This window comes from Leptodactylus fuscus, chromosome 11 (genome assembly GCF_031893055.1).
Source record: "Leptodactylus fuscus isolate aLepFus1 chromosome 11, aLepFus1.hap2, whole genome shotgun sequence".
In the NCBI taxonomy this organism is placed as follows: Eukaryota; Metazoa; Chordata; class Amphibia; order Anura; family Leptodactylidae; genus Leptodactylus; species Leptodactylus fuscus.
The window spans coordinates 81,641,242-81,664,385 of NC_134275.1; the positions used below are offsets into that span (position 1 = coordinate 81,641,242).

The 23,144-nt window shown below is 46.4% G+C and overlaps 1 protein-coding gene across 1 annotated transcript; it reads left to right on the forward strand.

Annotated features, from left to right (window-relative positions):
* Window positions 1-646: 646 nt before the first annotated feature.
* Window positions 647-23,144, forward strand: MDC1 (mediator of DNA damage checkpoint 1). Its single transcript, XM_075259712.1, has 16 exons — window positions 647-711; window positions 5,229-5,350; window positions 5,441-5,878; window positions 7,858-7,936; window positions 8,451-10,114; window positions 11,223-11,288; window positions 11,702-11,770; window positions 12,158-12,202; window positions 13,955-14,752; window positions 15,564-15,607; window positions 16,843-18,678; window positions 19,093-19,242; window positions 19,329-19,511; window positions 19,661-19,786; window positions 22,168-22,278; window positions 22,368-23,144. Exons 2-16 carry the CDS (start codon window positions 5,230-5,232, stop codon window positions 22,554-22,556), a joined length of 5,919 nt encoding a protein of 1,972 aa, XP_075115813.1. The 5' UTR covers window positions 647-711; window position 5,229; the 3' UTR covers window positions 22,557-23,144.

The following is a 23,144-nucleotide window of genomic DNA, read 5'->3' on the forward strand; positions in this document are numbered from 1 at the left end:
GGGCGTGGCTAAACTTGCCGCACATTTTGTCCCTCTTTCTGTTCTTGGGGGGTTGCTTCAGTTTGCAAAAAAGTTGAATACTCCTCTACTTTCCTCTGTCATGGCCACGACACAACGTGACTCCATTCTCTAACATGAGTGAAGAGGTCACAGAACAACGTGGCGATCTTTTAGTTGTGGCCAAAGTAAGTGCATGGCCCTGGGCTAAAAGTCCCAGCATAGTCTATATCTATATACTGGGACAGCCTGCTGGGACTAGTAGTGAGACAACAGCCCACACTGCGCAGGTCAGTCCAGTCCAAGTAATAATTCTCAGTTTCAGTGACATAACATTGAACTTGACAAAAAAAAAAAAAAGAAAAGAAAGAAAACAGCGGCCATTTGCACGAAGAACAATTAACTCGCCCTCTCAATCAAAATGGCTCCTGCTCCGAGGACACAAATATTCCACATAATTACCCCTCTAGCGCGCGCGCGCACGGCCCCAAGTCTTTATTGCGAACTTATAATTCTCCTGCCAATCGGAGGCCGCGAGTCATAAGGCGCCACGCCCCTCCGCGTGACGTCACGCCTATTTTTTAACGCTATTCCAAAGTAGTGCGGGCATGAGTGACTGGAGTGTCAACCAATCAGAGGGCGGCGTATAAAAGGTGGGCGAGGCCACCGCGCTGAGGGCCATTAGAGCTGCGGACGAAAGAGGCAGGAAGTGAGGTGTGGACATGTCTGCTTGTATATACATCATCCGTGTACATATATGTGTATGTAACGTCTCCTGTGCCGTGTAGGCTGTGTGCGGATGGGACATACTATGTGTGCAGGGCGGGGGGGTGACGATGGGATTCCTGCCTTGAAGCCGGGCACTGAACAAAGTACAACAGACAGGAGTGTGCCAGGGCAGAGGGGGAGGGGCACTGGCTTGCTCTGCTACATATATTATGTAACATTATGCAAGGCTTTCTTAAAGGAGCAGGTCAGGCTGCCTGGGGGAGGGCTGCATACTATAGGTTGTCACCAGCCATCATACTATGGATAGTTACTGGGGCGCTGCCAAAACTTTTCTTAAAGTTTGGTTGAAACTTTAAATGGAGTTGGACTACAGCAACATGGCAGCCGGTAGAGAGCCTAGTGGCATGTCCTATTGCTCCGACCTCATTTAAAGACTGGGATTACTGCGGTGAATGGAGTAAGAACGTCTAGGTCTGTGTTCACACAGTGCGGTAAAATGTGTGGACGAAATAAAAATCTATAGGTGCTTGGTGACATCTGGGGCCCCGTTCACATCTGTATTTGCAGAGTTCGCTTGGGCTAATCCTGTACGCACTAAATGGATCCAATCATTAAAATGCTTTTTTTTTCTCGTTCATACGTAGGAATAGCCTTAAAGGGATCCTGTCAGTCAGACACACTTTTTCTAAGTACCACGTAGGAATAGCTTTAAGAAAGGCTATTCTTCTCCTACCTTTCGTTGTCTTCTCCGCGCCGGCGTTCACCTACAATCCCGTTTTTTGTCGGTATGCTAATGAGCTCTCTCGCAGTGCTGGGGGCGGGTCTCAACCCTCAGACAGCACTGGGGGCGTCTCCAATTATGCGAGAGAACTCTCTCCAGCCCCGCCTCCTCTTCTTCAGCAACGTCCTCTTCAGCCTCTTCTTCCAGCGGTGGCTTGTAACTTCTAAGGTCTTGAGCCTTGGGCAGAGCAGAATGCGCATGCTCACAGGCCACGAGAAAATGGACGCTTGCACAGTATTGGAAGCGGCCATTTTCTCGTGGCCTGTGGGCATGCGCAGTCTGCTCTGCCCGAGGCCTTAGAAGTTACGAGCCACCGCTGGAAGAAGTGGCTGAAGATGACGCTACTGAAGAAGAGGAGGCGGCGCTGGAGAGAGTTCTCTCGCATAATTGGGGATGCCCCCAGTGCTGCAAGAGAGCTCATTAGCGTACCGTCAAGAACCGGGATTGTAGGCGAACAGCGGCGCAGAGAAGATGACGAAAGGTAGGAGATGAATAGCCTTTCTTAAGGCTATTCCTACGTGTGAACGAGAAAAAATTGAGTTTTAATGACAGGATCCCTTTAAATGGCCACCCTGTGTTACCACATCTGTCCTGTAGTGGCCGCTGCAGAGGAAATATGTGGCCAGAGGGGTAACCGGGCCGGCCACAGTATAAGGGGGGTGTCACAAGACGTTTCCTGGGATCTCTGGGGGAAGAGGGAATGTTATGAGGTAGAGTGGCTGGTGGAGGTATGTAATATTATTGGGGGGGGGGATACTGTATATTACCTGGAGGGGGTGGATTATAGGACTGACAAGTGTCCTGCACTCCTGTCCCCATTGTCTGAGCCAAGTGTTCATGTGTACGGGGGAATTGGGAATGAGCATTTGGCCGACATAAAGGGAACAATGCACCTTTAAGGCTCCTCTGATTCATCACAAATCCAGTGATTGGTTTTATGTCGTCAGTAACAATATTAATAGTTAAAATAGTTCATTTTGTTTGTTGGATTTGGTAACTTTCTCGTGGGATCGGCCATGAGATTGGAATATCCCTATGACCTGGGAGACAGTATATGAGATGACTTAAAGGGGCAGCGAAGGTTAGTAGATTTTTTATTAGTGATATTTTTGTCAAGGTCTTGTGACTGTTTGTGACTAACCATTAACCATGGCACTATGTGTGGAATGTGAGTGCCAGGATTGTGTGTACACAGCCGTGTGTCGGACATGTTCAATATTAGCTTAGTGCGTCCTCTGCTGTATGACGGCTGGAGGTTAGAGTACACGAGCTCTGCACACGCTCACACGCAGGGACCTGAAAGCGGCCCCGTGTTATAGGCGGGCTCAGTATAAGAAGGCGGGGTCATCTGCTTTACATGGAGGAAGAGGCAGCAGTCCTATGGGAACTTACATAGGACTGCTGCCTCTCGCTGTATATAAAGGAGCCCATTGTAAAATGATTTACACAGGACTGCTTTGCTGCAGTCCTGCATGTGAGACTGAAACTGTAACTTACACAGGACTGCTGCCTCTGACGCCGTATAGAGAGGACCCCAGTGAGGATACCTAGGGGAGGGGAGGAAAAATAACTAGAGATGAGCGAACAGCACGCTCCCATAGAAATGAATGGAAGCGGCCGGCACACGGGGGGTTAAGCGGCCGGCCGCCGGCAAAGTCTACGTGCCAGGTGCTTCCATTCATTTCTATGGGAGCGTGCTGATCCGAACAGTGTTCGCCCATCTTTAAAAATAACAAATGGTTAAGAATTTTTGGGGGCAACACTGTGGCTCAGTGGTTAGCACTGTAGACTTGCAGCGCTGGAGTCCTGGGTTCGAAACCTGCCAGAAACATCATCTGCAAGGAGTTTGTATGTTCTCCCCGTGTTTGCGTGGATTTCCTCCCCTTCCACAAAGACATACTGATAGGGGAAAAATATACATTGTGATCCATATATATATATCCCTATAGGGGGCTCACAATCTACATTGAAAAAAAACCAAAAAAAAGAATTGTTCACACGTGGAAATTTTCATAGCGGAAGGTTCAGCTTTTCAGGATATTTGAAGCAGATTTTTTCGCTAGTCCAAAGTCTGTGTCAAATTCTGCACCTACCAGGCGGTATTTTCTGCCTCCCATTCAGTTCATTGGGAGTGATCAGGCATAAGACCGAGCAGAACACTTAGAGCTAGTTCACACTGGGACAAGGAGGTGGATTTTGACAGTGGATTTCGCCTCAAAATCCACCTTCATCCAATGGTGGTCTATGGAGACAGCTAGCGTTCTTTTTTTTCCACCAGTGGCATGTTGCGAGCTGCCCTTTCTTCAGGCGGATTCCGCAGCTCGCTGAGGCGGCAGTAACCTCCGGGGTCAGCCCATTCATTTGAGCCAACTCCGGAGGGGGAATCTGCGACCGTGACGGTTATGGTAGGTGGGTTTTCACCCGAGAGTGACACAGCTCCCCGCGCCACTCTCGGTGCCAAAATCCACCCCCCGTGTGAACGATCCCTTATTGTTCGACTAGCTGGAAATATCCACTAGAGGAAAAAATCCGCATCTGACTACCATTGATATGAATGTAGCGCTGACACTGGGCTCACACCAATGTCTGGACTCCGTTATCAGGCAGAAGACGGAAACCTGTCCTGCTGAGTCCAGCCGTGAGCGCCGGTGAGCGTTTTATGCTCTCCGCGGTGAAACCGTTTTATTTTTTAAACTGGGCACAGAGTGCTACATGTCCGACTCAGTGTCCGCTTTAAAAAAAGCTGTTTCGCCGCGGAGAGCATAAAACGCTCACTGGCGGTCATGGCCGGACACTTTTCAAACCCATTCAAAGGAATGGGAGTTAAAGATGCCGGCAGGTTTCCATCTCCTGCCCCTGTTTTGTGCAGGAAACGGAAACCTGCAGAACGGAGACCGGACACAGATGTGAACGAGCCCTGAATCCACCTCAACTTCAGTGTGACATGTGAACATACCTTAAAACTCACCTTGCCTCGCCTTTCCTGGGCATCCAGCACTTTCCTGGCATCCTCCTCAGACCTCGTACAGCTTCCGACTAATGTCACTTGCCCTAAGGTTGACTCTGAGACCTGGAACTGGGCCTCAGCAGTGTCCCCAGGGCACGTAATATCAGCCAGAGGTCAAAAGAGGATGCTGGGGAGCGCCAGACACCAAGACGAAGTGAGCATAAGAGTTTCCTCACCTCTCCTGGGCCTCCACTTATTATTCTCAGGGATGATCGAGGGAGATAAGTTTTGGGGACGGTAGCTACCAGCCCGGTGGCCCATATTCAGCATCCAGCAAGTTGGCCCACCAGGAAAATTCCCAGGGGTTTATACGGCTTCCATGTTATCTCTGACCAGTTACTTACTGGATATACTAAGAATCAGATTGTCACTCCTTCCATTAGGCTCTCCGGGTTATCTCATTAGCTGAGGAAGCGGAGCCCAGTGATTGGATTGATTGAGCGTATATGTGTAACATTATATATGGAACAAGCTATACATCTAATGATATAACTTCTATAATAACAAGTGATACATCTGCTTATTATATAGTCTTCCTGATTCTAGAATATTGTATTACCTTTTTACTTTGATTCTCATTAGACTTCTCTCCGGCTCTTATATCAGCACAGCCCATAATGCCGTTCAGTTTCTTTGCCACCAGTAGGGGGAGCCGTACAAGTTAGTACATAAGTTGGTCGATTCTGTGCAGTCTGTAACTTCTGTATGTTACAGGATGGATGACACTCAGCGCCTTGAGCGTAATGACGACGAGGAGGAGGAGGAGACGTCCATTACTAGAGACAGACCTGCCGGTAATCTGCATATGTTCGCTGGGGTCCATGGACCAGCACAGGGTGAGACTCCTTCATCTTCACCTACATATTACTGCATACCTAGTCACGTGTTAACTATCTCATATCTAACTGTCTTCACATTGTCTACAGACTTCCCCATCTACTATGGCAAGAATACCATTGGTCGCCATTGCAGCTGTGATATCACCTTGCCGGCACAGTCTGTGTCAAAGAAACACGCAATCCTGGAGGTGAACGGCGACTGTCACACAATATGTGACAACGGTAGCCTAAACAAGACCCGGCGTGGCAAAGCAGCTCTCGCGCCTAACATATGCTACGCCCTATCTGACGGCGACTTCCTGCTGTTTGCCGATGTGGCTTGTCGCTACACTATAGTGGAGAAAGTAGAAGCGGAGCCATCAGCTGTGGAGGAGAGCGAGGATAACTCTGCGTTGGTACCCGATACCCCGGGACCCCAGGCCACTACAAAGCTTCTCGGTGCTGCTATACATAGGATAGCCCACTTGGCTGAACTTACCAAAGACTCTGTTGATGAGGAGGGACAAACACGATGGAATAAAGAAGGTACTGCCTAATCTGTTCTCTCCGGCTCTCACTATTTGCATTGCCAAGCCTGAAACAGCGGGCAATCGCATAGTAATAAATGACACGGTGCAGGTTCAGCATTCTAGGAATTTTCTGCAGTGTGTGGATGGGATTTCTTTACATTGCTATTATGCTTTGCAATAAGTTAGTCACAGCAGCTAAGATGCTACAAGTACGCAATGTGAATCCTTAGGCTAAGGCCCCACCGGGCGGAAACGCAGCGTAAAAAGCCGCAGAGAAAACGCTGCGTTTTATGGCGGGGAAAAACGTACATGTACATGCATTTTTTCATTTTGTGCTGCAGAAATTCATATGAGATTTCTGTTGAGTTTTCATTGCGTTTTTGCTCGAATTTCTCGTGTGCGATAAAGGTAATTGAAAGGCTACGCTGAAAATCCTAAGGAATTACGGTCTGTTATTTAGGCAGGGGCCCCATGGGCCGGACACGCCGCGGGAAAAATCGTGGCGCTTTACAGTACTTGCAAAGTGGCTGGGATTCGTGCGAATCCCATGCCCACTTTGCGGAAAAAATCACAGCGCGGACACTCTGCGATTTCCAAAAGTGTCACGGTTTTGAAAATCGCAGCATGTCAATTATATCTACGGAAACGCCGGCGGCTTTCCCATAGATATTCTAGCAGAAAGTCCTCGGAGGAAAACTCTGTGAACTTTCTGTTCAAAGCGCTGCGGGAAGAACCACGATGCGTTCACACCCCGGTTGTTCCCGCAGGGCTTTAGCGTGGCGGTTCCGGCCCGTGGGGCCTTAGCCTCAACCAAGCAAAACGGTGAGTTTTTGTCTGCGGATTTTGATGCTTTTCCACGGTGTTTCGGTGGAGTTTCCACAACACATTTATCACGTTTTTGCTGTGGTTTTCACACTTTCCATAGAAATCTATGGAGGGAATAACTCAGCGTTTCCGCAACTATAATTGACATGCTGCGTTTTTGAAAAACACAGCTTTTCCGCAGCGTGGGGCAAGGATTAGACAAATTTGCCTTCACTATGCTGGTACTGTATAACGCAGCATTTTTTTTCCACTGCGTTTCCGCCCACGGACCGTAATCGTGGAAAGAGCCGCGGCGTGAACGCATTGTGGTTCCTTCCGCAGTGCTTTGAAGAGAAAGTTCACAGAGTTTTCCTCTGCGGACTTTCTCTTAACATTATATCTACGGGAAAGCCGCCGGCGTTTCTGTAGATATAATTGACATGCTGCGATTTGCAAAGCCACAACGGCTTTGCAAATCGCAGCGTGTCCGCGCTGAGATTTCTTCTGCAAAGTGGGCATGGGATTCGCATGAATCCCATCCCCTTTGCTTGCACTGTAAATCACGGCGTTTACGTCCTGTGGGGCCTCAGCCTTAGAGGGGTTTTCAAGGACTTTTTAGGATAGGTCACTAATTGAATACCCATGGGAATCTGACCCCCATGGATCTACGTAACTTCCGCTTGACAGGCCATGGGACATCCTATTCATCAGGTGCATGTACTTGCCATTCAACCCATTATCTTATGTGCCGTGGTCGATGCTAACTGCAGCACCTATGTTGTTTTACACATAAACAGTAAAAATACCCCCCCCCCCTTCCTGTATTTTAATTACTGGAAATCCCTTTAAATACCAGAAAAAAAAACTGACCTGGAAGGGGTATCCGGGAACATATGAGCTATCCGGAAGTATTATGTTAGGCCCAGATAGGAGAACGCTGGGGAGATGCCGTTCTCTATATTGACCTGGTGTGAATACGATGTAATGGCCGCCTTTCCGTTTTGCGATCTGTACTTAGGCTGCTGCAGAGAAGACAGAATTTGTGTATTACCTGATATGAAAAAAAAAAAGCGAATAGGGTTATGAAGGATCACTTACCCTACTTGGGTATACAGAATTGTACACATATATGGAAGTTTGATCTGTATCTATTACAGAGGATCCATCTTTATTTTACTTCTATCATTTCAGGTTGTAGATCCGTCATGGACAGTCACAAGAAATCTGCTCCAGAATCTGATTTCCCTCCTGATACCGTCGTGCCTGAAACGTAAAAGCTTTAACAACAATGCTGATTATGAAAAGAATTCTGTTTAAAGGGGTATTTCAGTCTTCTAAGGTGATCACCTATCCTATAATGTGCTGTCAGTCCAGTACACACTGCCTCGATCAGTCTGGGGAATATGGCCCCCCGTGGACTGTGTTTCCAGGATGGAATATGGTCGTGTGCATTAGGTGGGTGCAACACGTGGGAGGCCTAAGGGATCGGGTGAGTTTTCCAACCTCATGACTGAATACCAAGCACAACACCGTACGTTTTATAGGGGCTGTGCTTGGTATTGCCACTCGGTCCCATTCCCTTGACCTGCTTCTGTACGTGATGTCATCGGCGCAGGAAAGGCACCACAGTCTCTTCAATCAGCTGGGGTCTCGCGGTGTCTTTTCTTGGGTAGGTCATCAGTATGGAAGTCCTGGAAATCCCCTTTAAATCTGGAGTATTTATAATTGGTATACCATAGAAAATGCCGTCCTAAGATCTAATCGATACTCTCGTTTCTTCTTAGCGATGAGGAAAATGACACCTCCACATCCGAGACGCCTCTTCCGTCACTAAACCTACAATGCGATAGCGATACCGACACTTCAAGGAGAAGCTTTTTCGTGCCGTCTTCACAGATCACCTCTACACCTTTAGCTCTTAAAGCGGATGACAAGAAACCAACCGATGCCGAAATGACACCAAGATCGCCAGTAGAGGGTAAACGGGAAGAGCGGATGGGGGAGTCCACGTCTGGTGGTGACGTTTCCGAACCTTGTGTAGAGGTTGCAGGTACTGTCGACGAGACGTTAAAGAAAGAACAAGAGTGTGAGAAATTGTTGCAAGATGATGCAATAAAGAAGCCATCCTCTGATACACCATCGAGTAGTCCGTGTGTGGAAGACAATGTGACATCCTCAAGTAGCGAGACTGTAAAGGAGACCTCATGTGGGTTGACTCCTAAAGAGGATGACACCATGCAGGTCACCGTTGTAAAGGTTTCGGACACAGATGTAAAGCCGACAGAAGATAAAGCAGGTATTCAAGAAGACGCAACCACCTCTGGAACCGATGGACATCCAGCAGAGACCTCCGGAAGCCAAATCAACAGGCCCGAAGCAGGAGGTAATGGTAGGTTTCCCGGACCAGGTGGAATGGATTTTCACATGGATAGTGACACTGATGATGAAGCAGTGCCACCAGGATCCGATTTGGAGAAATCCAAGTCTTCTCAGATTGCACATATTAAGGAATCCGAGGCAAGTGCACCTCAGACCAGCAGAAATGAAGAAGACTCCGACTGCGAGACTGATGTAGAGGGTGACCACAATGTAACACAATCTAAAAGTGGAGTGGAGCAAATAGTGCGTGAACCCAGTAAGACTGAAGGGACCGCAGGACTTGATCTAGACAGCGACACTAATGATGCAGGTATACCCAAGCAAACGGAGACCAGCCCTGATCAAGACTCCAGAAGTAACACCCAAGAAAAGAAAGAAGAATTCCACTTGGACAGTGACTCAGATGACGAAGATGTGTCCATGTTACAAGTGAAGGAGGGTCAGGCTGAATCTCCTAAGGCAAGTGTGAAGAAAGCGAAGGATGTATTCAATCTAGAAAGCGACACAGACGAGGATGAAGAGGGTGATGTGCCCAGTAGTGATGTGGCACATGGACCACCAGACTCTTCCACGGCAAGCACCAGTGTCCAAGAGACTACAGGGGCGGATAATGACACGGATGTCAATGCTGATGATCAGAAAGCTGATAGGGCCAATGTTACTTCAGCTGATAATGACACAATGGACCAAACCTCTGTAAGTGCAGTGACCGCTGCACTGCATATGGATACTGATACAGATATAGAGGAAGATGATGATCCTGTTACCAACGTAGGATCTCCTGAAGGGATCATTGACATTGATGGAGCGAAGAAGGACAACAAAATGCCAAAGGAGCCTGCTGACCTGCACTTGGATGGTGCCACCGATGCGGAAGAAAGTGATGGACCATCTGTTGTTTCTAAACAAGAAGAAAACCAGGTGGAAGCGGATGTAGAAGATCCGAAACCTTCAGTATCTTCAACCAATCAAAGTGTTGTCTTATCTGGAAATTCTACTGAAGTAGCGAAGAACGTTCCTGCAGAAATCTGTTCAGAGGAGGACGAGACTCAGAAGTCGGAATCTGAAAGTAAGTCTGTAAACGGGAACGCAACGGGCCAAGGTAGGAGAGGTGGGGGAAGTGGTTGTCCATTGCTAGCCACCTTAGTTGTTTGTGGGTCTCGGCATCACGCCCAGAGCCCTCAGTAATATTGATTCACAGAGAGCTGTGGGTTGGAAGGGTTTCCTTCACTTCCCAGCTTATAAATTTAGCTGGTTGGTACAGCTCTCGGCACAGCACGCCCACTAACTTAATGCTTCATAGATTATTCTGCTAAATACACACGTCAAGAAAATGGTTCCGGCACTCTGTTATGCAGGAGCAGTGATGAGATTTATTGGCGATCCACAGAGAATGTTAGCTTTCGGTCTCCTTGGACCTCCATCAGACATCAGGATTATTGCTGGTAACAGAGAATGCAGAGTAAAATCAGCAGAGTGTAGATATGCGGCGGCAGTATTCCCATAGCAGTACTGTCACCTATTTGCATTGTGCTGATTTTACTCTGCATTCTCTGTTTCCAGCAATAATCCTGATGTCTCCTTGGACCTTCATCAGGATTACTGCTGGTAACAGAGAATGCAGAGTAAAATCCGTACAGTCCAGCAGTATTCCCATAGCAGTACTGTCACCTATCTACACTCTGCTGATTTTACTCTGCATTCTCTGTTTCCAGCAATAATCCTGATGTCTGATGAAGGTCCAAGGAAACCAAAAAATGTTCTCTGTGGGTCGCCAATAAATCTCATCCCTGCTTGTGTATGATAGTTTGCCCGAACCATTTCAGTATTGCTTATGCAGTGATTTCCTTTCTGGATACACCACGTTCTCTACACTTGAGTATTGTGGCTTTAGTCACTTTTGTAGATCTACACGAGACATGATAAATCACTTAAATGTAGTATTTCCCTCTCAGGCCTTTAAAGACCAATTTACAGGATAGGCCACAAAAGTCTCCGATGTGGAATCCTCCTCACCTATGAGAATTGGGCTGGGAGGAATCTTGTCCTGTGGCCCGATGGAATGGGGAGAGCCGAGTGTGGGTGTGACCATATCTCTGTCCGCAGGGGGATGAAAGTCCCTCCAACCCCATTATCGTTACTGTAATGTTTAAAGTCCTTGTTTCTTTTTACCACAGGCATGGACATGGAAATGATGCCCACACAATGTTACCTGGAGCCACTAGAAGAGTCGGACTTAGCAGGTAGGAGCTGTCGTTGTTGGTTATGTTCACCAGTAAGGCCCCATTCACACAGGGCGCTGAATCCACGTCATAATCCGCCCCCTCACAATGGAGGTCTATGGAGACCACCAGTTTACTGTCCATTCTTCAGGCGGACTCCGCAGCTGATTCCGCCCCGGTGTCCGCCTCGCGGCAGGACCCTCCACACTAGGCCCTATTTATTTGAGCCTGCTCCGGAGTGGGAAGCTGCGACAGTCGTGGCAGGTGCATTTTGGCCTGACAGTGACGCAAAGGAGCTGTGACCCCAAAACAGAAGGAATTTTTTTTATTATTTTAGATGAGTTACAGCAACAGAAAGGCGGACATTGCTCGGTCGTATCCGGAACCATTACGTGGTGTCCTGAATTTCTTCATTCTTTTGTGATCTGTTTCAGATGAGGAAGAGGAGGCCACACAGGCCTATGTAGTCAATTCCACGTGGGCAGAACCCGATCCATTCAAACGTAAGTTTCTTGTAACGCTGTGCTCACATTTGTGCAGCTCTGTCCATTGTTCTGGTCCTCCAACACACATACCACTTAAATGGTGGACTCCAACAAACCCCATTGACTATAATGGGATCCATTAGGGATCCATTCTTATAAAGTAGAACGATCAGACTTGCAGCGCTTTTTCATCTGGCGATGTCCTTTGCACACTCCCTTACAGATGTGACCGTAGCTTAAGATGTTGTCTTTGTCATGCTGATCCCTTTACCATACACAGGTTTGATAGTGGATGTCTCTGAAATGTTTCTAGACTTGCCAATTATTAAAATAGGTGTTTGGTCGTGCCTCTAGAGCGCCCCCTGCTGCTGTGGTTGACATTCTTTTTACTTTCTACATATGCAGGTCCCGCTAATCCAATAGACGTGCTGCAGATTTCATCAGTGACCTGTAAGTACATTTTGGACTGTGTTCGCACTTATTTTCCTCACCACAATGAATGGATTTTTTTGCGTCCAATTCATTAAAACTCTCTTAAAGGGATTCTACCATTAAAATCAAATATTTTTTTTTTTATCTGTAACATGTAGGAATAGCCTTAAGATAGGCTATTCTTCTGCCTTTAGATGTCTTCTCCGCACCGCCATTCCATAGAAATCCCAGTTTTCGTCAGTATGCAAAAGAGTTCTCTCGCAGCACTAGGGGCGGTCCTCGGTGCTCAAAACAGCTCTGGGGGCGTCCCCAATGCTGCAAGAGAACTCTCCAGCGCCACCTCCATCTTCTTCAGGAATGGGTCTTCTTTGCATCTTCTTCCGGGGGTTGGCGTCAAACTTCTAGGCCTTGGGCTTAGGGTAAAGCTGACTGCACATGCCTGCTGTCCACAAGAAAATGGCTGCCTACATAGTATTGTAAGCAGCCATTTTCCTGTGGTTGGCAGGCATGCGCAGTCGGCTGCCCGAAGCCTAGAAGTTTGAAGCCACCGCCGGAAGAAGACGCAAAGAAGACCCATTCCTGAAGAAGATGGAGGCGGCGCTGGAGAATTATCTCACAGCATTGGGGACGCCCCCAGTGCTGTTTGAGTGCCGAGGACCGCCCCTAGTGCTGCAAGAGAACACATTTGCATACTGTCGAAAACCAGGATTTCTACTGAACGGCGGTGCAGAGAAGACATCTAAAGGTAGGAGAAGAAGAGCCTTTCTTAAGGCTATTCCTACGTGTTAGGGACAAAAAATTAGATTTTAATAGTAGAATCCCTTTAAACATGAGGGATTCTCGGCTGTGCTATATACATATATATGTATATTGTTGTGTAGTGACTGGCTGACTGCGGATGATTGAAGACACCAGAAGGAACCATGGGTAGGGCCGAGGGATTGCATTAGATTGTAACATCCCCTAAGCTTAGAGAGCTGCATTTCTATGGTACAGTCGACCTCTGCTGGTCGACTGTGGAAATACAGGCGCTGGCAAATGTAAAAAATAAAAAGCTGCTAAAGTGTACGGCCACCTGTTCGTTTCCTGCTGTATCTTGTTTTCTGCTTGGATGTATACGCATCTATAGGAAGATTCACTGGAAAGAGGCCTGGAAGGTTCTGTAATAACACCCACTAGGATGACGTAACGTGCCATGTGCTCCTCGGTATGTGGCGCACCTGAATGTCGGTGACTTTATACACTTGTAATGCCATTTTGCCCTTTTTGTAGCCCTGTGACACGGTGAATAAGATCTCCTGGTCTCCTGTGCTCTGTGTTTTAGAGGTTTTGTAAGCGACTGCTCCAGACTATGTTGCATGTCATTGATTGTTCTGCAACACTTTTGGACGTCTTCCGCCATGAGAAGGGATCCTGCTGTTTCCGTACCATCTTCTTAGACAGTAACAAACTCCTTCTGACATTGTTTAAACGATCTGGTGACCCAATAGGTTTGTACCATAAAAATGCGCTGCCCAATACCGTACACTCCCCTTAAGAAGGCGAGGGAGTGAAAGGATAGAGGGTATGTGCCCGAGAGTGCAGCTGTCTGTAGCCTTCTTCGTTGTCCGATGCAGGGACATCCCAGCTTGTTCGGAGCTCCTTATACTGCGGAATGCGTTGCTTTGTCCTAGCGAGAGGTATTATCGAATATTTGAGGCCTCTTTCCAGTGAACGTCCATGTAATATTCTGCAGATTTTGTTTGATCGTCACCTTTTCATCTTTTTCAGTGAACTCCACTGAAGAGGACATTGATGAGACGTCATTAGCCGAAACTCAGTCTTTTTGCACTGAGGCAGAACCAATAGGACCCAGTGTCCAGGAGACTCCGGGACCTGTTGGAAGACACATAGATGAAACTATCCCGTCTTCAAGTAGTGAAGATGAATCTGGAAGGGAAGTCCAACAAGTGTCACATGAAATCTTGTCCTCTGAGGCCACACAACCAATCTCCCAGTACTTGTCCACCAAACCGTCTGAAGAGGCTGGGACATGGCTGCACCTGAAAAGGGAAGTTCCAGCTTCAGTTTGGATAAGAGGTCTCCAGCAGGAAGAAAGTTCTACAAATCTAGAAGGAGACCATGAAACCACCAAAGATGCAACTCAAACGGAAGAGCAATCCCTAAAGCTGGAGCTTGAAGCCACTCAGTTATATTCTGAAGAAAGTCCGTCTGGAGAGAAACCTCCTGTGCAAACAGAAACCGTGATAGCGCCTGCTGCAGTGGACGAAAATAAGGAACCCGAAGGTCCCGAGAAACCAACTGAGCAGCCGTGTAGTGAGGATACACAAATCACGGATATTGATGCCACACAGGCGTATAGTCTCAGTGTCCCAGATTCAGATGGTACCACACAAGCTTGCAGTCTGCCTGCAGAAACTACAGGCGGCGATGCCGACGCTACCAGCGCAAATACAGATGCCACAGAAGAGGACAACACACAGGTGGTCAACCCAAGCATTGCGGCTGATGAAGCAGTAGTCCCAGAGACTTCTTCCGAAAATAAAGAGAAGCCTTCTTCAAGGAGAGGTTGGTGGCTAACACAAATTCTTGTTGTGGGTTCTCGTTGCAGCTGTCGCCTCATTTACATAAGACATTGTTACAATAGAAGATCACACCTCTATAGAGAACACCCATCATTGCATCCATTTTCTTGTAGCTCGCTATGGAACAACATACTGAGCAGTTCTATAGGTAGCTACAAGAAAATGGCGCCCGGGCATGTGCAGTAGCGCTCAGAACGGAGCATTACTGCGCATGCCCGAGATTTGAAAGCGAAGGATCGAGACTACAGAGAATGGAGGAGGTTACAGATAGTGAGGAGGACGGCATTACGGGGCCTTACAAAGGGATGACGCTGGTCCTGGGGAACGCCCAGGGTGCTCGCTGACCATCATTTGCCTATCGATTCTGGATGGAATCAGAATTTGACAGCACAAACTCTGTGCAGTGACGTTTGTGTGTTTTTTTTTTTTATTTTATTTCTAGGTGTGGTTTATTTACATATATAGAAGTGCCCGGACTTAATGACTCATTAAATGTCTGAACTGCTAATTATAATATTTAATGGTACTTTTCCATGTGGGAGGAGTGACAACGGAGTATTGTACAATATAGGTGTGGGACGCCTCTTAACATTAATGAATTGAAAATGACCCGTCATGTCCATGACTTTATTATTTTTATCATGTCTGTAGGAACACGTGACGGCAGGAGGACGCTTTGGCGTGATAAACTCTGTTTTGTTGTAGGGTGTTTGTTTTTGTTTTTCTTAAATCAATGCCTAGTCTATTACCGTCCAAAATGTATAAATACTCCTTTTATATTTCATTCATCACAGGTCTAAGAAGTAAGAAAAAAGCAGAATCTGCCCAGAGCAGTCCAGTGAGTGAATCACTAATCCGAAATTTCATAACCTCTCTCTAACGCTTATTCCAGCTCAGGTCATTAATGAGAACCTTCCACCCCCTTCAACAAGTCCAACTTTCATCATTTACTAGTCGCTGCTCCACTGATTCTGGCACAGTTGAAATTTTTTTCTGTAGCCCCCACCGCTCCCGAGCAATCAGTGCTGTTAGTTTTGGTGCCTGATATACTATTTAGGCTGTGAACTGTCAGGATGGCGGTGTGCGCTCTGACACCGGCTGCCTCTGATGAGAGCTCTGAATTAGCCCCATTCCCCACCCCGTCTGATACCGCTCACCTGACTTTACAGCAGCTTACATGGCACATCCCACACCAGAACTAATTGCACTTAGTGATCAGGAACGGTGGAGGCTGGAGAGAAACCTGTGCTGGAATCTGTGGAGCAGAGAGTGTTGAAAGTGCTAAGAACCTGAATTGGTGAAGGTGGTGAATGGTCCCCCTTAAAGGGGGTTTCTGGGTCCCAAAAACATTTTGTATTATATGTGTGGTGTGTTTTTTTTTTTTTTTTTTTCTCTAAATTCTGATTACCTATTCACAGGATTCACCATCAGTATTTGGAGGGGGGGGGGGGGGTGACACCACAACTCTACACCAATCAAGTGTTCCGATTGCTGAAAGCTACTGTGGTAGACAGAGCTAGCAGTTCCTCTGATTTTATTGAAGTACCGTATATACTCAAGTATAAGCCAAATTTTTCAGCACAGTTTTTGTGCTGAAAAAGCCCCCCTCGGCTTATACTCGAGTCAATAAGTTTTCCCAGTTTTTTTTGTGGTAAAATTAGGGGCCTCGGCTTATATTCGGGTTGGCTTATACTCAAGTATATACGGTACTCGGCACAAAGCTGCAGCCGTGTCAACTCTTCAGCCTTCTGAAGCTCTGCGCCAATTACTTAGATAGGAGTAGAACCGCTTCAGCCGCAGCATTAAATCCCAGCACAGGCAACACCCTATCATCCATGTGCCTACTATTCTGTCCAAAAATGGACCAAGCACATTCTAAGACCATGCTCCTTGTGTTGCATTATCCGATATCTTGTTATTGGATAGGTATATAACTCACTTGTAAAAATAGATGATCAGGCTAAAGACTATTGGCTACAGTTTCCTAGTTACAAGTGTGCTATTCTGTCCTTGCTATATAAAAGAAACTGTGTGCGACTCTTGTCATTGACCTCCTGTACCTTTGTTCGGCAGACGTCATCAGAAATTGAAGAGAATCCAAACAAACCTTCTACAGCTCCTGAATGTATAAGGGAAGAACCAGATAAACCCAATGCAGGAGAGTCCCAACGATCTGAACCGGAGATAAAAGAAGTGAGAAGAAGGGGAGGCAGGAGAAATGCAGATTCTCTCTCCAAAACTCCAGCCAATGAAGAAGTTGTTGCAACAACTTCTCAAACGAGAACGACTAAAAAATCCCTCGAGGATGAACCATTAGAAGTGAATGAGCCGCCTGGCAGAAAGCAAGTGTCTCGGAGGAATGCAATAAAAATGGTCAATGAAGAGCTGAAAGAGGAACAGGAGAAGTCTAGTTCTAACTCTAAGGAGCTTAAGGAAAGTTTTGGTGAAGAGATCCAACCAGGAAATCCTCCTGAGGAGATAGAAGGTCTGACTTCAGGAGATAAGAAAGGTACCACGGTAGAGCAGCTATCCGAGGAGTCTGGTGCTTCTTTGGAAAACCAGGAAACTTTAAGTACTGAGGCTTCTACATCATCCACAGTTACTGAAGGTAAGGAGCTTATGGACTCGAAAGATAATTCTGCTGAAAAGTCACAGCCCATCACTGAAAATAAGAAACCAGCAAGAAACAAACGTCGTGTGGCTACAAGGCCAAAGAAAGAAGAGGCAGATGAAACAGAATCTGTTGGCAATGTAGAGAAAGATAAAGATCTAGGCGGTCGTCATTTGAGGACCACTCGGGGGAAAGAGGAGAGCAAACAAATCTCTGAATCACTACAGTCGCAACAGATTACACAAGAAGAAAGTCAAGGACGAAAAGCAACTCGGAAAACTCGTACCAAAGATTTAGAACCAGAGTCAGACAAAGATACGGACATAACTGAAGAAAACAAGGCGGCCGAAGAAGCCGGTCCATCCGAGCCATTATCTGGAACTGAAAGATCAAGACGAACACGGAGTAGTCTTAAAGAAGAAGTCGAAAACCTACCAGAGACTAAGGGGAAGACCAGGAGAAGTGCAAGTGTGAAAGGTGTTCAATCAAAAAATAAAGAAAAAGAACAAGGAAAACTTGAAGACATGCCAACAAGTAATAAAACACCCAGAAGTAATTCTAGGGAAGAAACCCCAAAACCAGAACAAGAAATAGAGGATGTTAAAACTGAAGATATCGAAGTCGTTAGAAAATCTAGGAGGATACAGAAGAGTCAGAAAGAAGAACAGAAAACTGAAAGTAATATTGAAACCCAAAAAACGCCAAGCAGTGATTCCCAAACCTCAAAAAGAACTAGAAGAGACTATAGAGAAGAAAATGTCAATGAAAACACCTCCAGAAGAACAAGGCGGAAGTCAAAGGAAGAGGAGGAGGAAGAAAACCAAACTAAAAAGTCTCGGAAGGCTAGAAAGGACTCTATGGAAGAGACAAAGATTGAAGAAGCGGTTGAGCAAACCTCCATAGAAGATAAAGAGGAAACTGTTGGAAGAAAAGCCACCCGAAAAAGAAGAAATGTCAAAGATCAGAATACAAGTGTCCTGGAGAGAGAATCTAAAGAGACGGAGGATAACTCTAAGCCGGAAAGATCGCCAAGAACGTGTCCCAAACTATCCCCACCTGAGGAGAAACCAAAGCCTCAAGTCGGGAGAGGCAGACAGGCAGCTAAAAAGGAAGATGTACCTCAGCCTTCAACTCCAGTGGCTTCAAGAAAGCGGGGACAACAAACAAAGGCAGAAGTAGAAGAGAAGAGGAAGAAGTCAGATGACGAGGAACAAGAAAAATTGGTGGAGACGCCAAAGAGCCGAAGAGGGAGGCCAAGAAAACTGGTTACAGAAGAAGAAATCACACAGACCGAAAAGGTGAGTTAAAATGATCTTCATACATGGGAACGGGTTTTAAAGATGTGAGAAAAGGTATAGGATTGTGATATTACTGTGTGACCACAATGAGCCGTTATTACCAAGGGAAGCTGCAGACAATTTTTTACGTAGAAAAATCATTGCACCAAACTGAAATCTATGGGATGACCATGAAGAAAGTTTCTCTAGAACGAGCATCTACTCTGGTTAACAGAGGGAGGTCCACGGGTGTTGTCTAATGTAGACAACGTATACAAGTCCGTGCAAAGATCGCCTATTGAGGAAGGAAAACGTCGCCTTCTTCGGGAATGTTTGGTTTCTTGGATAGCTAGGAAATCCTAATTGAAGAGACAGACATCCCTTATTACCTGAGAGCGAAATATCATCTGTAGTGATGTGTACCTTGCTTTTTAGGATATCTCCCCACCTGATCCATCCCCATCCCGTCAAAAGGCAAGTTCTGCATTAAGCAACTCTCAAGAGACCAGAACACCCCGACGCACCAACAGAAGAACCCCCGTGTCGGCCACCAGTCCATATGCTCAGACAGGATCTCCTCCTAAGGTATTTTACAAATGTTTTCATATTTGTCAGGCTGTAGGTTTGTTTTTGTTTTTCCATTTTTCAATGTGTTCACTTTTCTTCTTCAGATTCTGTTCACAGGTGTGGTGGACACGGCAGGTGAGGAAGCCATCCGTTCATTGGGCGGAGAGGTCGCAGATTCGGTCTTTGACTGCACCCACCTAGTAACTGACCGGGTTAGAAGAACTGTGAAATTTCTCTGTGCCCTTGCAAGGGGTATTCCCATCGTCACTCTTGACTGGATAAACAAGGTGAAATTGTGTTACTTTTGTTTTTTTCCAGGATCAAACTTTTTCTAGCTTTTCTTTTCAGATTAACCCATAATTCTTTTCAACAAAGAAAAACCTTTTCTAATGCTTCATAATCTTGTACAGAACTTAATGTCGACTTGTCTTCCCAGTGTAAGAAGAGCGGATGTTTCTTGTCCCCAACTGGATTTCTCGTTAACGATAAAGAACAAGAAAAGAACTTCAGTTTTGTGTTGTCGGAATCTCTTCAGAAAGCGAAGAAGCGTCCACTCTTTGAGGTATACACCTTCCATCTCAAAGGATATTGCCAGATCCAGGGCCAAACTTGAAACTTTAAGTGCTATTCCCATCATTTGGATCATATTCAGGCTCGTAGCTGAAATTTTTTCCCCCAAAACATTGCTTTATCTATCATTCTCCAGTTGCCGGATACAGCTGACTATTTCTAGTCAGTGGTTACAGCTGGTGGCCTAGGTTATAGACCACCTCTCGGGTCTGGCTGATGACTCCGTCCCTGCTCCTGGGCTCATAATCAGTACCAAATTCCGATCCCCGATTCAGCCTCCCATTGTATTCAATAGGAGATAGAAATTGGAGCAGGATCCTGAGAAAAATAAGTGTCCTGTTTGATCTTGCGTCATAATCCGCGGAGTGAGCCTCTCCTTAGGCCAGTGGAGCCCAATACGTCGATCGCGATCTACCGGTCAATCGCAAAGGAAGTATGGGTCGATCGTGTGATTTTTTTATTTATTTATTTTTTTTTAACTTTTTTTTTTTTTTTTTGTGTTTGAACCAGCACAGGAAAGCTGTCGCTCTCCTTGCGCTGGTTCAGACGTCTACGTTTCAGCGTAGGCAGCGTCATCACGCCGCCTACGCTGATACACAGATGTCTGCCAGGAGAAAAGGATGCAGCGGGAGCAGCAGTAGCATCAAGGTCGGTAAGTATGAGAACTTTGTTTTATAATAGGCCGCTACCTGCTGGAGTATTCCCTGTTCACTGCTGCCCCCGCTTCCCCTTGCACTATAGGCCACGGCGGGCGTTAGTGAATAGGCCCGGGACACACCGCGATCCCACTACGGCTATTATTATTACTTATTGTTACTTACTCTTCGGGATCTGATGTCAATCTGACAATGCTGCGTCCCAGGCCCCGCCCACAAGAATTGGGTAGTAGATCTTTTGATTGGGTCATTTTATAAGTAGCTCATATGCTGAAAAAGTGCTTGCACCCCTGGACTACGCTCATTCTTCAACAGATAAAAGCCACAGTGGCAAGCAGCAGGGTCGGAAATGTTCAGTCCGCCATAAATCCCTTTTGTATTTCCGCCATGTGAGGTTGCTTTCACTCTGCAAAGTTTTGGAACAGAGACTTTGTCCGTATGAGTATCAGCTTTTCCATCCGGATCAGTGTGTCAGGGAAGGAACTCCTAGCATTATAGTTCTGTGCGATACTACAGCCTATACTATACAGCTATTTTGGACTTAAAGGGATTCTACCACTAAAACCTTTTTTTTTTTCTTTCTTGTTTTTGTGGATAAGATGTTAGAATATCCTTTAGAAAGTCTATTCGTCTCTTACCTTTAGACGTGGTCTCCGCTGCGCCGTTCCTTAGAAATACCGTTTTTTAACGGTATGCAAATGAGTTCTCTCACAACAATGGGGGCGGGCCCCAGTGCTCAAAAACAGCAATGAGGGCGTCCCCACTAGAGATGAGCGAACACTGTTCAAAACGGCCGTTTTGAATAGCACGCACCCATAGGAATGAATGGATGTAGCCAACACACAGGGGGTTAAGCGGCCGGCCACCGGCAAGGTCTGCGTGCCGGCCGGCTCCATTTATTCCTATGGGTGCGTGCTATTCGAAACGGCCGTTTCGAATAGTGTTTGCTCATCTCTAGTCCCCACCGCTGCAAGAGAAGTGTCTCCAGCGACGCCTCCTCTTTCGTCCACAGCGTCATCTTCAGCGTCTTCTTCTGGCGCAGGCTCGTAACTTCTAGACCTTGGGTAGACTGCGCAGGTGCACAGGGCACAGGAAAATGGCTGCTTGCACAGTATTGTTAGCGGCCATTTTCCCATGGCCTGCGCAGTCTGCTCTGCTCAAGGCCTAGAAGTTACGAGCCTGCGCCGGAAGAAGACGTTGAAGATGACGCTGCGGACGAAAGAGGAGGTGTCGCTGGAGACAGTTCTCTGGCAGCGGTGGGGACGCCCCCATCGCTGCGAGAGAACTCGTTTGCATACGGGTAAAAAACGGTATTTCTAAGGAACGGCGCAGCGGAGACCACGTCTAAAGGTAAGAGACGAATAGCCTTTCTAAAGGCTATTCCGACGTCTTATCCCCCCAAATAAATTGTTTTAGTGGTAGAAGCCCTTTAAGAGCTTTAGCATGTTAGCACTTATATGGGACCTAGGGTGAGGGACTCCTTTGGTTGCTCCTATATATGTCTGAATTTCACAATCACTCTCAAAGCGTTCTAACACTTTCTATTGAAATCTGTCAGCTGTTTGGGTCATGTATTAATATTGCCGTCTGCAGGCCAATTGTATAGTGTGGATTAGAGCTGTGCCAGGCTGGTGTCTTAACCCTTAGCTAACTGGGAGAATTATTTGGGGTGACGAAGGAGCATCATCTTTCTGCTTCAACAAATTTGTCATTGTAGGGCTATGAAATTCATGTAACTGCCAACGTCAAACCAGAACCTGAGCAAATGAAAGATATCATCGTCTGCAGTGGAGCAACCTTCCTCCCCAAGATGCCTCGGTCATTTAAGGTATAGGAGCAACACGACTACCAATAGTTCTACAAGTTGCCTTTGCCTTGATGTTGATTTTATTTTATTTTTTCTGCCTTGTTTCCTAGCAAAAATGCATCATCGTGTCCTGTCCTCAAGACGCTGCTCGTTGCAAGTCAGTCCCTTCATCAGTTCCAGTTACATCAGCAGAGTTTATCCTCAGCGGAATTTTGCGTCAAGAAGTAAACCCAACTGCGTATCTGGTGAACCCTGCGGTGCAGGACAGTGCGCCAACTCCAGCTAAACGGAGACGCTGAGTCTGTATACTTCTGTTATTGAGTAATATTCATCTGTTTTGTGCAGTAGCTTTTTCCAGGATTCCAGAAGCCAATCTGGAGCAGTTTTATGACCAGTTTCCTTATGGAGGGTTAAAGTGCGGCATAGCATTTTCCTAGATTGTGGACTTGCAAGTACCGGCTTCTGACTCTTCAAGCAAACATCAACATGTAAAAGTCAATTCTCCAGGATTCACATGACTAGGTCCAAAGCTCTACATTCCGGGCAAAAATCTGATCCGGACCAAACTCTCTTCTGCTTGGCTGATTAAACCAAAGTTTGTTTAGCTGTTCATCAGCTCGCCATGGTCATTTTTAGGTGGTGGCAGATCGCAAGGCCTAGAATTTCCTTTTCCAAGATGAAGACAAAAACTAACAGGAGGAAATTTGTCTCCCTGGTCATGTAGTCCTGAAGAAGACACCATGCATGTTTTGACATTTTGGACTGATAACTTATCTGTAGATATTCCATATCCCAAACCCTGCACTGAATATACACCGGTATCCTGGCGCTGCACGAGTAATTTCTCTGCCTGTATATAGTGCGCAGCACTTCTGTACATAATAAAC